We start from the raw sequence: 14,808 nt of genomic DNA, 5'->3' as shown, positions 1-14,808 counted from the left end.
GAGTTACTGAGGGAGAGGGATGAGTTAGTGGAGGAGAGGGATTACAAAAGGGAGAGGGGTTATAGAGGGAGAGGGGTTACAAAGGGGTCACAGAGAGAGGGAGAGGTGTTAAAGTGGGAGAGGAATTCCAGAGGGAGAGCAGTTCCGGGGGAGAGGGAGTGAAAGTCGGAGTCATTCGTTGAATCTTGGGAAAAGGAAAGACAAGGAGAGGGGACTGGCTGCTGCGACCTCTCCAGCAAATTGCAGTCACTCCTTCCCCATGGCTTGGTGGAGGCAGTGCTGCCCAGCACAGAGAACATCCATTCTGCATTTGCCTATCGCCTATAGGCTGGGGACACTGCCCCCTGGAAAGTGCTATGCCAAGCTGAGCCAGCGTGGACCCGCTGGTCGTGCCTCAGATCAGTGCTGTGTGTGCTCAGTGTGGTCTTGTTGTGCCAATGGCTACGGGTCCAGAGAGGAGGAGGCCGGCTGACCCTCAGGCTGGTGAAACTGGGCGCCAGTCCAATGCAGGAACACCTTCTGCTGGTCGAGGAGAACTCCACCTGCTGGCAGATCATCCAGGGGGACAGGCAGGAGGTGGAAAGGGCCCTCCTCAACTCCATTACTGTCTCCCTCAAGCACCAAGCCGTCACTGAGGGAGATTATCTGAACATGACCCGAAATTGCAGATCGTTTGTGAGGGCCCACAAGTATATCACTGTTCCCCTGAGCCCTGAGGAGGAACACTTCCCCTTGGCTTACTCCATGGTCATCCACCAGAGCATTGAGATGTTCGAGAGGCTTCTACGGAGCATTTACGCCCCACAGAATGTCTACTGTATCCACGTGGACCGCAAATCCCCGAGTCAATTTCATGCGGCCGTTCGGGCCATCGCTTCATGTTTTCACAATGTCTTTGTTGCAGCCAAGCTGGAGTGGGTCACCTATGCTGGCTGGAGCAGAGTTCAGGCGGATCTCAACTGCATGAAGGAGCTGCTGGAGAGCCCTGTCCCCTGGAGGTACTTCATCAATGTGTGTGGCCAAGACTTCCCCCTGAAGACCAACCGGGAGATAGTCCGCAGCCTCAGAGCTCTAAACGGCTCCAATGTGATTGAGTCGGATCCTGCACCAGGGTTCAAAAAGGTAACCGCCTTCCTGTCTGCTGGACCTCTCTTCATCCAAGTGTTTTCCATCCTCCCTCCCTCCATCATCTCTCTCTCTCTCTCCCCTCCAGTCTTTCACTCCTGCCTGTACAAAGAGAGACAGGGTTGTTGAAACAGTTCAATTGCATGGAGGGAGGTTCAGAATGTACAAAGGAATATAGAGGAGTTGGAGAGTTGAGCTGAAAACAGAGTAGAAGAGCAATTGACGTTTCAGGTCGGAAACTTTCATCAGAACCCGGGGAGAGAAAGGGGCTGCAGAATAAATGGGGGTGTGGGGCTGGGGAAAGGTGGGTGGGATGGCGATTGGTGGATGCAGGGGGGAGGTGGCTGTGATTGGACAGTGAATGGGGTGGAGCAGATGGATGGAAAGGAAGATGGTCAGGTGAAAGGGATGGGGTAGAAAGAGAGGGCTGGGCCTGGGATAGGGATAAGGAGGGATATAGACTGATTAGGAGAGTATACAGGAATGTAGATAGGTTAAGAGTGTAGGAGAAAGTGAGGACTACAGATGCTGGAGATCAGAGACAAGAGTGTGGCACTGGAAAAGCATAGCGGGTCAGGCAATATCTGAAGAGCAGAAGAATCAATGTTTCGGACATAAGCCCTTCATCAGGAATGAGGCTTGTGGACCAGGGGGTTGAGAAATAAGTGGGATGGGTGTGGGGCTGGGGCTGGAAGGTAACTGGGAATGTGATAGATAAATTAAGATATGCAGGGGGGGGGGGGGGGGAAGTTGTAGAAGGTGGAGTGGACAAGTGGGAAGGAAGATGGACTGGTTAGGAGGGTGGTGCTGAATTGGAGGCTTGGGACTGCGATAAGTTGGGGTGGGGAAATGAGGAAACTACTGAAATCGACATTGATCCACCTGGTTGCAGGGTTCCAAAGTGAAATATCCAGGTGTCAGCTGGTAAAGGTTTGGTCATGGAGGAGGCCCAGAACCTGCATTCCCTTGGTGGGAGGGGGAGTTATAGTGTTCAGGCAGTGGGGTTGGTTGGTGGGTATGGGTGTGCCAGAGATGTTCTCTGAAACAATCCACAAGTCAGAGTTCTGTCTCCCTGATGTAGAGGAGACCACAATCGGGTGCAATGGATGCAGTAGATGACATTGGTGGAGGTACAAGTATATTTCTGTCAGATGTGGAAGGATCCTTTGGAGCTTTGGACGGAGGTGAGGGGGAGATGTGTGTGCAGGTTTTGCACTTCTTTCAGAGGCCAGGGAAGGTGCCAGGAGGGGCGGGTGCGTTGTTAGGGGGTGTGAATATGACAAGGGAGTTGCAGAGGGAATGGTCACTGAAATACAGATGGAGTGCAGAGGGAAATATGTCCCTAATGGTGCAGTCTGTTTGTAAGTGGCAGAAGTGGTGGAGGATAATGCAATGTATCCGGATGTTGGTGGGGTAGAAGGTGAGGACCAAGGGGTTCTGTCCCTGTTGCATTGGGAGGGGTGTGGTTCAAGGGTGAAGGTACAGGATATGGAGCAGATGCACTGGAGGTCATTGTCAACCATGTGGGAGAGGAAATTGTAGTTTTTGAGTTAGGACGTCATCTGGGATGTTCTGTGGTGGAATTGGTCCTCCTGGGAACAGATGCAGCAGAGGCTGGGAAATTGGGAATATGGGATAGTGTTTTTACAGGGGCAGGGTGGGAGGAGGTGTATTTCAGGTAGCTATGGGAGTTGGTGGGTTTGTAGTAGATGTCCGCGATTAGTCGGTTGCCAGAGATGGAGAGGTCCAGGAAGGGGAAGGAAGTGTCCGAGATTGTAAATTTGAGGTCAGGTTGGAAGGTGTTGATAGAATTAATGAACTTTTCAACCACCTCATGCAAATACGAGTTGGTGCCAATCCAGTCATCAATGTAGTGGAGGAAAAGGTGGAGAATGGTGCCGATGGATGTAGAGGCAGGCATAGTTGGGGCCCATGCGGGTGCCCATGGATACCCCTTAAAAGTTAAGAGTGAACAGAAGAATGTAAGTTTGGTCCAGAGCATGTAAAGGATTGTTCTTAGGTTGATAGTGAAATTGTCTCACATACTTGATTGAGTTTTTTGAAGAAGTAACAAAGAGGATTGATGAGGGCAGAGCAGTAGATGTCATCTATATGGACTTCAATAAGGTATTCAACAAGGTTTCCCATGGGAGACTGACTGGCAAGGTTAGATCTCATGGAATACAGGGAGAACTAGCCATTTGGATACAGAACTGGCTCAAAAGGGAGAAGACAGAAGGTGGTGGTGAAGGGTTGTTTTTAAGACTGGAGGCTTGTGACCAGTGGAGTGCCACAAGGATCGGTGCTGGGCCCTCTACTTTTTGTCATTTACATAAATGATTTGGATGCGAGCATAAGAGGTACAGTTAGTAAGTTTGCAGATGACACCAAAATTGAAGGTGTAGTGGACAGCGAAGAGGGTTACCTCAGATTACAACAGGATCTGGACCAGATGGGCCAATGGGCTGAGACGTGGAAGATGGAGTTTAATTCAGATAAATGTGAGGTGCTGCATTTTGGGAAAGCAAATCTTAGCAGGACTTATACACTTAATGACAAGGTCCTAGGGAGTGTTGTTGAACAAAGAGACCTTGGAGTGCAGGTTCATAGCTCCTAGTCGCAGGTAGATAGGATAGTGAAGGCAGCGTTTGGTATATGCTCCTTTATTGATCAGAGTATGGAGTACAGGAGTTGGGAGGTCATGTTGCGACTGTACAGGACATTGGTTAGGCCCTGTTGTAATATTGCGTGCAATTCTAGTCTCCTACCTATTGGAAAGATGTTGTGAAACGTGAAGGGATTCCAAAATGATTTACAAGGATGTTGCCAGGGTTGGAGGATTTGAGCTATAGGGAGAGGCTGAACAGGCTGAGGCTGTTTTCCCTGGAGCGTCAGAGGCTGAGGCGTGACCTTATAGAGGTTTACAAAATTATGAGGGGCATGGATAGGATAAATAGACAAAGTCATTTCCCTGGGATCGGAGAATCCAGAACTAGAGGGCATAGGTTTAGGGTGAGAGGGGAAAGATATAAAAGAGACCTAAGGGGCAACTTTTTCACACAGAGAGTGGTACGTGTATGGAATGAGCTGCCAGAGGATGTGGTGGAGGCTGGTACAATTGCAACACTTAAAAGGCATTTGGATGAGTATATGAATAGGAAGGGTTTAGAGGGATATGGGCCGGCTGCTGGCAGGTGGAACTAGATTGGGTCGGGATATCTGGTCGGCCTGGACAGGTTGGACCGAAGGATCTGTTTCCATGCTGTAAGTGGGTACTGCAGATGCTGGAGATTACAGTCAAGATTAGAGCAGTGTTGGAAAAGTACAGCAGGTCAGGCAGCATCCGAGGAGCAGGAAACCCCTACATCAGGAATAACTTCACAGAGGCCATTATCCAGTCACCAACTCACCCTTTTGTTTTCACATGGAGTCCTTGACACGGATCCAGCTTCCTCAGAGCTAGCTCAGAGTGAACAGAACATCTGATCGTCCTGTTTATTTTTTTTCGGAATAGCAGTCGAAGTCGTCCCCAGGTGTAGGTAGGCCAGGCAGCAGCAGCAGGGGTGCAGGTGAGGTCCAGGCTTCAGTAGCAGGAGCAGGCCCAGACTGTAGCAGCAGTGGTGGTAGTAGCTGCCTGTGCAGCTGAGCACAGCTTCAAATTAACAGAAATAAGCAGAAAGAAACCCCAGAAAACAATCACAACAAACTATGAAAAATAAATTAAAATTAAACTCCTCCTCAGTAGGAAGACATCAACAGCAGCACATAAGACACACTGAGGCTGTTTCGAAGTCAGTCTCCTCTCAAGAGGATTGAAGAGTCCTTCATATGCTGATCCAGCTTCCCTAGAGCCAACTCTCAGTGAGCAGATCCCTTGACATGCCTGTTTATTTTTCTTCCACTAACACCCGACAGCAGTCATGCTTATTTTTCCCAAGTACCCATGTCATGTGTCGGTGTCAGATGCAGTGAAAAATAACAAGTGTGTAAATCTTAATTTATGTGGGAAATAGAACCCACTCACTTCATAATTTCAGTCCAAGACAAGATCTGCAGCAGCAGTATCATCTGATGTACTCTTGCAAGAGTGGTGTCTACAAGGTAGGCGCACAGTACAAAACCTTAATACAATTCATTTCTCTTTCCCTCCTCCCATTATTCTAAACCCAGCGCCCATTCCTCTTGTTTATCTCTTGCCTTATCTGGCCTTGTGCGTAACAATACAGGTTTTGCTTGGCCATTTCACCACATCCCTCTGTGGTCTATTGTTAGCGTATATCCTCCTTCACTGCCATCTGCTTCCGTGCTTGCTAAAGCAACATTTCCTCTCATTCTTCGTCCACACTGAGCCTTATGACCTCTTGATTGTGGTTTTTCTTTTTGCAGAAGCGGGAAACAGATGCTTATAACTGTTTGTACAAGCATATCTAGCTTAACCTACACTCCCCTTCCTCTTTCATGATTCAGCTTTGTGATTTTTGCCGACAACATTTATAATTGCTCCTAACAATTTATATTCCATCACCAGGAAGGAAACAGACAGTCCTATTTATTTATATTTTAGTAAACAATTCACAGTTTATACAAACAATTACATTTACAGCTGTATACAGAGAAACAGCAATTTTACAAGGGAGGGGAATGACAAAGCCAAGCCCCAAACCCTGACATTCAACCAGTTTTCAGGGAAATTAGGACAAACCTCAAATCCCAGTTTCAATCATTATAAACAGTAACAATGACATTCATACATAAAAGACAGTCCACTTGTGTAAGAAACAGAGCATACAATACAGACCCCCAATAAACCAGTGAGCCTCCCCCCCCCCCACCCCAATCCCTCCCACCTTCTGGCCACTCTAAGGCAGCCCGCCCCTATGCACCTTCCAGCTCTCAGTCCGCCCTGACACACCTTTTGACCGCCCCAGTACCCACCTGGAGTGACCCACCTTCTAGCTCTCGTTCTGCCCCTAAGTACCATTGGGCTCTCACCCACCCTGATGCGGCATCTGGCCAGTGGCTATCCTGGCACACCTTTCGGCCACCTCTAGGACAGCCTGTCCCCTTCCCTGGGACGACAGCGTGCAGGGCAGCCCACAAGCCTTCTGGATCGCAGCCCGCCCCTACGCACTTTCTGGCTCTCAGCTGCTCTGACACACTTTCGACCACCTCTAGGACAGCCCATCCCGATTACCCCTTTTCAGGATGACAGTGCTCAGAACGGTCTACCCACCGTCTAGCTCTCGGGGAGACTGTCATCAGGGTGGCCTACCCACCGTCCAGCTTTCGGGACAGCCTACCAACCTTCAGGTTCACAGGATGGCCTACCCACCCTCCCGCTTTCGGGGTGACAGCTTTCAGGACGACCCATGAGCCTCCCAGCTCACAGTAAGACCTGACAGACCCAGGGACATACAATACAGTGCAGATTCCTGAAGAAGGGCTCATGCCCGAAACGTCAATTCTCCTGCTCCTTGGATGCTGCCTGACCTGCTGCGCTTTTCCAGCAACACATTTTCAGCTCTGATCTCCAGCATCTGCAGTCCTCACTTTCTCCTTCAGTGCAGGTGATAAGCCCAACAAACCATATGACAGTTAATTACCAACAAACAGAGTCCTTTCTAGTCCAGAGTCCATTAGTACAGGCATTTTTCTTCAAAATGTAGAGCCCATTTCCAGGCCTGAGGGGTGGAGAGAGTGCCATACAAGGCCTTGATGAGACCACATCAGAATCAGTCTGTACATTTTTCTCTCATTTAAAATAATTACATTGACAGCAAGTTTCACCTGCCTTTTTCCTGGGAATGAAGGGTTTATCTTATGAAGGAAGGTTGAACAAATTGGCTTTTACACATTTAAGTTTGGAAATCTGAGAGATCTTTTTGAAATGTATAAATTTCTCTGAGGGGACATGATAAGGTGGTTGATGGGACATTGCTTTCTCTTGTAGGTTTGACAAGATGTTTTGTAGAATAAGATATCGTCAGAGTCCTACAGCACCGAAACATACCCTTTCGTCCAACACATCCATGCCAACCAGGTATCCTAATTGGAACTAGTCTCATTATCCTGTGTTTGGTCCATATTCCTCTAAACTTGTCCTATTTATGTCGTCTGTTAAATCTTGTGATTGTACCCACTACATCAATTCTTTTTGGCAACTTGCTCCGTATTTGTACCACCCTCAGGTCTCACCTTAAACCTATGCCCTCTGGGTTTGGACTCCCCGATCCTGGGGCTATTCATTTTTATTGATTTCCCCCACAATTTTATAAATCTCTATATGGTCACCCTTCACCCTCCAATACTCTGGTGAGAAAAGTCCTAGCCTATCTAGCCTCTCCTTATAACTAAAATCCTGCAGTCCAGGCAACATCTTTGTAAATCTATTCTGCAGTTTAACAACACCCTTCCAACAGCAGGGCGATCATAAATTTTCCCAGTACTCCAAAAGTGACCTCACCAATGCCTTGCAGAATTATTTTCCCCTGAGAGGGCTGTTGCACTGTGTAAATCTCTTCTGTACAAAGTTGTGAAGGCTGAGTTGATGAAGTTATGAAAGGGTGAGTAAGGTGACCTTTTTTTAAAAAAAGATAAGGACCCCGGGGCAACCGATAGAAATGTGGATTGAAATTGCAACCAGAAGAGCAGTGATCTTCTTGAATGGTGGAGCAGACTGGAAGGGGCGAATGGCTGACTTTTGCTATGATATTGGTGGAGACAGATTATGCCTTAGTTCAAGTAAAGATTGGGGAGTTTTCTGACCACTCAGCTAAGGAAAGGATAACATGAACTTTGAAGTTAATCTCCCTCTGCGTCAGTCACAGAATTAAAGAATTCTTGCGGAAGGATACCCTTCAGCCCATCATGTCTGTAATTATTCCACATCTCGTACCAATCTCCTGCATTCCACACTCAACTCTGGCAACATCCTTGTAAATCTTTTCTGAACCTTTTCAAGTTTCACAACATCCTTCCTATAGCAGGAAGACCAGAATTGCATGCTGTATTCCAGAAATTGCCAAACCAATGTCCTGTTCCGCCACAGCATGACCTCCCAACTCCTACACACAATGCACTGACCAATAATGGCAAGCGTAGCAAACGACTTCTTCACTAACCTGTCTATCTGTGATTCCATTTTCAAGAAACTATTAATCTACATTCCAAGATCTCTTGTTTCATCATCACTCCCCAGACTTTACCATGAAGTGTATTATTCCTGCCCTGATTTGCCAAACCAAAATGGAGCACCTCACATTTATCGACATTAAACTCCATCTGACACTCCTCGGCCTATTAGCCCATCTGATCAAGATCCTGTTGTACTCTGAGTTTGATTCGAAATATTACTCTGGATGTAGGTTTGCTCGTTGAGCTGGAAGGTTCATTTTCAGATGTTTTGTCACCATACTAGGCAACATCTTCAGTGAACCTTCCAGCTCAGCGAGCAAACCTACATCTAGAACCTCAACCTGAGCTACAAACCTTCTCAAACCTTGCTGATATATTACTGTCATGTATAATCGAGTTACAGTAAAAAATGTTGTCTTATGTGCTTTACAGACAGATATTGATAGGTTAAGTTGGCAAAAATGTTGGCAAATGGAGTGCAATGTGGGAAAATGTGAAGTTGTTCATTTGGAAGGGAAATCAAAAGAATAGAATATTATTTAAATGGAGAAAGCTTCAGAAAGCTGCAACACAAAGGGACTTGGGGCAACTAGTGAATGAAACATGGAAAACTTGCACACGGGGGCAGCAGGTAATTGGGAAAACTAATGGAATATTGGACGAAAACAGAAATTTCTGGAGAGACTCAGCAGGTCGGGTAGCATTCGTGGAGAGAAAACAGAGTCAATGTTTTGAGTCTGGTGACCTTTCTTCAGAACTGAAGTGGAATGTTTGCCCTTATTTGAAGGGGGGTTGGAGTATAAAAGTCAGGAAGTCTTACTGCAACTGTGCAAAGTGCCTGTGAGAGCACATCCGGAGTACTGTGAGCACTTCTGGTCACCTTATTTAAGAAAACATGTTGTTTCATTGGAGGAAGTTAAGAGAATATTCACTAGGATGGCCCCCATTATGGAGGGATTGTCTTAAAAACAAAGGGCTAAACAGGATTCTACTCACTGGAGTTTAGAAGAATGAGAGGTGACCTCATTGAAATGGACAGGATTAAGGGGCTTGACTGGGTAAATGGTGAAAGGATGATTATCCTCATGGGAGAGTCCAGGACCAGGGGAGGGGGTATTGTCTCAGAATAAAGGGACACCAGTTTAAGACTGAGATGAGGTGGAATTTCTTCTCTCAGAAGGTTGTGAATCTTTGGAATTCCTTGCCACAGAGAGCTGTCCTTGTATCTATTTAAGGCTCAGATGGACAGATTCTTGTTCAGTTGGGGAATTAAGCGTTACGGGGATAGGGCAAGAACATGGACTTGAGGAATGTTGAATCAGCCACGATCCTAGTGAAGCTGGCTTGAGTAACCAAATGGCCGACTCCTGTCCCGACTTGTTAATGGTCTTACATTTACTGATGAAACTGTTCAAAGACGTTATCGCACAACTCTGGAGCAGAAGCGACTTGAACCTGTGTCTCCAAGGCTCACACCGCATGGATCCTAGTTTACTTTATATCATGCACTTGTCATTCATGCTGGTATTATGGCTGCAATTCGCACCAACCTGCCTTAGATCAAATTAATGAAGCGAAGCCAATGCAGGTTTTCAAAAAGTAAGTCTCCAACCTCGTATCATGCATTGATATGAGAATTTGAATGCAGAGAATGTTGTCTGAACTGGATTCAATGAAGTGTTTCACTAGGCACTAGATAAAAATGGCTGGACAACAAAATTGACAACACAAGCCCTGATTCATGGATCTTGTTTTGGACAAGAGGTTGGTAGGTTGGTAGGTGGGAATGATTCACACAGCTGGGACATATAAACATCAAGACCCGGAGCAGGAGAAGATGATTTGGCCCTCCATGAGGCCCACCATACTATATGATTCACTCTAACCCTCTATCTCAATGCCATACTACCACTTTCTCCCCATGCCTTTGATGCTTTTGAAACCTAAATATTTGTTAATCGCATTCTTGGATATATTCAATGACTCAAATTCCACAGCTTTCTGTGGTACAGAATTGAATAACTTCACTATTCTGTAAGTTAAATGTTTCCGCATCTCAGCCCTAAATAGACGACTGCTTTTATTCAATATGTCAGTGATATCAATCTTGGAGTATGTGGCAAAATGCCCATATTCGGGGCAATGATAAACCTGGAGGATTGGCAAATGGTGAGGATGATGTGAATTGTCCGGAGTCACCACAATGAACAGACAGCTTCCAGTCAGAGATGAATACAGAAGAGTGTAAGGTGATATGTTTTGGGAGAAGGATGTGGAGAGGTAATAGAAATGCAATGGCACAATCGTAAAGAGTGCGAAGGATTAGAGGGATCTAGCGATAAACATTCATCAACATTAGAAGATGGGGGAGGCCATAAGAGGGTAGAAAAGCAAAAGGCTTCATAAATAGAGGCATTGATGCCAATAAATGGTTGAGTTATGCTGCATGTCAAATTGGTTTAGCCCCAATTGGATTGTTGTGGTCATTTCCAGTGACTATAAAACGATGTGAGGGCCCTCAGGACAGGGAGGAGATTTCGCAGAATGGTGCCAGGGTTTAAGTTGGATGGCTCAGTTGGAAAGGTCAACGATGCTCCCATTGGAACAAAGGAGATTGGGGTGAAGTTTATTCAATGGGTACAGGGTGAGCACTCGGTAATGAAGACAAGGAAATATACTTCACTGTTCACTGATTGTACAAGTGCAATGGAATGCAGATGTAAGATTTTGGGTTAAAGGCATGGTAGGGAGATCGGAGGAATTGAAATGCAAATGAAGCCAAAACTACATTTGTATGAGATGATGGCAAGTTCCGATGCAAGTTGAATGAAAATAAAAGAACTGCTCCCATACATACAAGGAACAAGAGTAGACCATTGGCCCATTTGATCCTGTTCCACCATCCACATTCCTGCATACCATCGATAATCTATCCTTTCCTTGGTAACCAAACATCAGGATGTTTTGATGTTCCTGAAGAAGGGCTCATGCCCGAAACGTCAATTCTCCTGTTCCTTGGATGCTGCCTGACCTGCTGCGCTTTTCCAGCAACACATTTTCAGCTCTGATCTCCAGCATCTGCAGTCCTCACTTTCTCCTCAAGGATCCATATCTGTCATGCATGATGCCACAAGGACCGAGGATAAAAGATATTTTTTGACACAATGTAAATAAAGTGTCTTGTGTCTTGTGGAAGGGGTGGCACGGTGGCTCAGTGGTTAGCACTGTTGCCTCACAGCGCCAAAGACCTGGGTTCGATTCCAGACTTGGGTGACTGTCTGTGTGGAGTTTGCACATTCTCCCCATGTCTGCGTGGGTTTCCGCCGGGTGCTCTGTTTTCCTGCCACAATCCACAAAGATGTGCAGGCCAGGTAGATTTGTCGTGCTAAATTGCCCATAGTGTTCGGGTGCATTAGTCAGGGGTAAATATCATGTAGGGTAATGGGTGTGGGTGGGTTGCTCTCCAGAGGATTGGTGTGGACTTGTTGGGCCAAATGGGCTGTTTCCATACTGTAGAGAATCTAATGTGTGGTGTCCTTCACTCTGAGGGAGGAGCTTTGGATTCAAGTCCTACTCCAGGAGCTGATGGCCATAGGAAGGTGTCTTCATTGCTATTGTGAGACACTCAAGAGTATGGGCCAAGTGCTGCAAAATGGGATGAGAATAGCTCAGAGCTTGTCTTTTTGACCAGTGCAGACATGATGGGCTGAAGGGCAACTTATTATTTTGGTGCTCTAAACCTCAATAACCAGAGAGTATGGAGTCATAGCATCATACAGTATGGAACAGACCCTTCAGTTCAACCTGTCTGCGCTGACCAGTCATCCCAATCTGACCTAGTCCCATTTGCTAGCCTTTGGCACATATCTCTCTCACCTATTCCTATTAATGTTCACATCTAGACGCCCTTTAAATATTGTCATTGTACCAGCCGCCTCCACCATCTCTTGGTAGCTCATTCCAGGCACACATCACCCACTGCGTGAAAACGTAACCCCTCAGGTCTTTCCCCTCTCACCTTAAACCTATGCTTCTAGTTTTGGACTCCCCCATCCTTGGGAAAAGACCTTTGGCTATACAGCCGACGTGGAAGGAATCAAAATGGGGCAAGAACAGAAAAGGAGGTCAGCTAAACAATTCTGAGCAGCAACAGAAAAGTGCAGCCAAGCATATATGCAAGCTAGCTAGCTTACTGAAACTGGCTCCAGTTAAGTGAGAAGGCAGGAAGACCGAAACAACACTCAACAGGTGTTGTAGAAGTCTAAGATCAATGATCTAATGCTAAACGTCACGTACCTAGATCAGGATCTGATTGATCAGTTGTGTCGCTAAGGCTTGAAATCAAAATGTAATTCATGAAAAGGGAACACTGATTTGTGTGTAAAAGTGTGATTGCAACTGCCTGTTTCAGACTCTCCAGGCAAGGGAGGGCTTTGACCCAGCTAGTTGAGTCTTCTTGCATGTATGTGAAAAAGGAAGCTGTGTGAAGTGTACTATCATCCGGCTGATCATTTCAACATCTATCCATGCTCCTCCTGATTTTATGAACTTCTGTAAGGGTACCCCTCAGCATCCGACACTCCAGGGAAAATAGCCCCAGCCTATTCAACCTTACTGTAGCTCAAACCCTCCAATCTCAGCAACATCCTGGTAAATCTTTTCTGCACCCTCTCAAGTTTAACAACATCCTTTCTTTCGAAGGGCGACCAGAAGTGTATGCAGTATTTTAAAAGTGGCCTCACCAATGTCCTCTACAGACAATAGATCACACTTGGTAATGGCAAAGGCATATCAGAGATAGTCAAAGATACTCCTACTTATAGACAATACGTGCAGGAGTAGGCCATTCGGCCCTTCGAGCCAGCACCACCATTCATTATGATCATGGCTAATCATCCACAATCAGTATCCTGTTCCTGCCTTATCCCCATAACCCTTGATTCCACTATCTTTCAGAGCTCTATCCATCTCTGTTACAGCTGCAACATTACATCCCAACTCCTATATTCAATGCACTGACCAATGAAGGTAAAGGTATCAAATACCTACTTCACCACCCTGTCTATCTGCAATGCAACTTTCAAAAAACTATATCCCTGCACACCATGTCCTTCTCTCTAAGGCAAAAGCTCTGTGTTCAAGTCCCACTCCAGGAGTTGATGACCACAGGAAAGTGTCTCCATTGCACTGGTGAGGCATGAAAGGTGATGTTTCCCAGTGCTGGAAAAATGAGACTGGAGTTCAAGGAGCCTGTTTTGCCAGCGCAGACACGATGGGATGAAGGATTTATTTTTCTAGTGCTCTCAACCTTTATGACCAGAGGGCACAGCTTGAAGAATATTTTTGGAGCCAGATGCACTGGGAGTGTTTGAGGATGAGTTTTATGTTTGCTCAGCGAATGAGCATTGGGAGATGGTTTAGGAGGCTGGGATATGGGGAAATAGGCAGGTGACTGGCAAAGGCATTAGGAGTGAGAAAGGCCTGAGGGGCTGAATGGCCTTGTTCTCCACTGTAAGGTGAGTAACTGAGAGAAGGAGTGTGCATGGATCTTGCTGTAGCTGGGGGCGAGGAGAGTGCAGAGGAGTTGGGAGGGAAAAAGCCATAGGCGAAGTTGAAAAGCTATCATTTCTACTTTCTCGTCTCTCTCACTCTCTTGTGCTTGCCTTTTAGAAACGTTGGCAATACCACCACGATACCCTCGACCAAGTCGTCTTTACGGCGCAACGGAAAGACCAGCCGAACATCAGCACCTCCATCTTCGTGGGCAGTGCCTACTTCTTGGCCTCCAGAGAGTTTGTCGGCCATGTGTTTGACAGTGCCAAGATCCAGGCCTTTCTCAAGTGGTCGGAGGATACCTACAGCCCGGACGAGCATGTGTGGGCTACCCTGCACAGAATGCCCAATGTACCTGACTCCATCCCATACACCCAAGGAGCCACCAGGACACTTGGCCGGGCAGTAAAGTGGTCCTTTGAGGCTGGTGACGTTGCGAGGGGTGCCCTATACCCTCCCTGCACGGGAAGGTATCGCCACTTGGTTTGTGTGTATGGGGCAGGAGATGTACAGTGGGTGGTCTGTCAGAGATTTTTTTTGCAAATAAGTTTGACCCCAACATGGACAACAATGCAGTACAGTGCATGCAGGAATATCTCCGAAACAGGAGACTTGGTAAAACTGGGCCTGGGTTGGAGGTTGGGACAGATTAAACCTCAGTGATAGTTGTAGGGGTGGTGGGTGAGACATCGGAAACACTGAGAGACTGGGCACTGTGAAACTGGGCACTGTGAGACTGTATACTATAACACTGGCTGCTGTGGAGGCCAGGTACAGTGAGACTGCATGCTGTAACATGGCCACTGTAACACTAGACAGTGTGAGGCTGGGCACTATAGTGTTGGGCACAGTGGAGATTGGATACCTTAATATTATCCACTGTAACACTGGGCACTGTGAGACTTAGCACTGTAACATTAGTTACTGTGAGAGTCAAAATGTGTGGTGCTGGAAAATCACGGCAGGTCAGGCAGCATCCGAGGAGCAGGAGAACCG

The 14,808-nt window shown here is 46.7% G+C and overlaps 1 protein-coding gene across 1 annotated transcript; it reads left to right on the top strand.

Annotated features, from left to right (window-relative positions):
- Positions 1 to 515: 515 nt before the first annotated feature.
- LOC148136056 (beta-1,3-galactosyl-O-glycosyl-glycoprotein beta-1,6-N-acetylglucosaminyltransferase 3-like) lies at positions 516 to 14,465 on the top strand. Its single transcript, XM_087983936.1, is given in 3 exon segments — positions 516 to 1,122; positions 13,930 to 14,332; positions 14,335 to 14,465. Coding segments are annotated over 3 exon segments (1,005 nt in total). The 5' UTR covers positions 516 to 651.
- Positions 14,466 to 14,808: the final 343 nt, after the last annotated feature.

The sequence above is a fragment of the Chiloscyllium plagiosum genome, unplaced genomic scaffold (genome assembly GCF_037043375.1).
Source record: "Chiloscyllium plagiosum isolate Xiang-an unplaced genomic scaffold, Cpla_swu_hap1 HiC_scaffold_47, whole genome shotgun sequence".
NCBI lineage: Eukaryota > Metazoa > Chordata > Chondrichthyes > Orectolobiformes > Hemiscylliidae > Chiloscyllium > Chiloscyllium plagiosum.
This window is presented reverse-complemented; position numbering and strand designations above follow the sequence as displayed.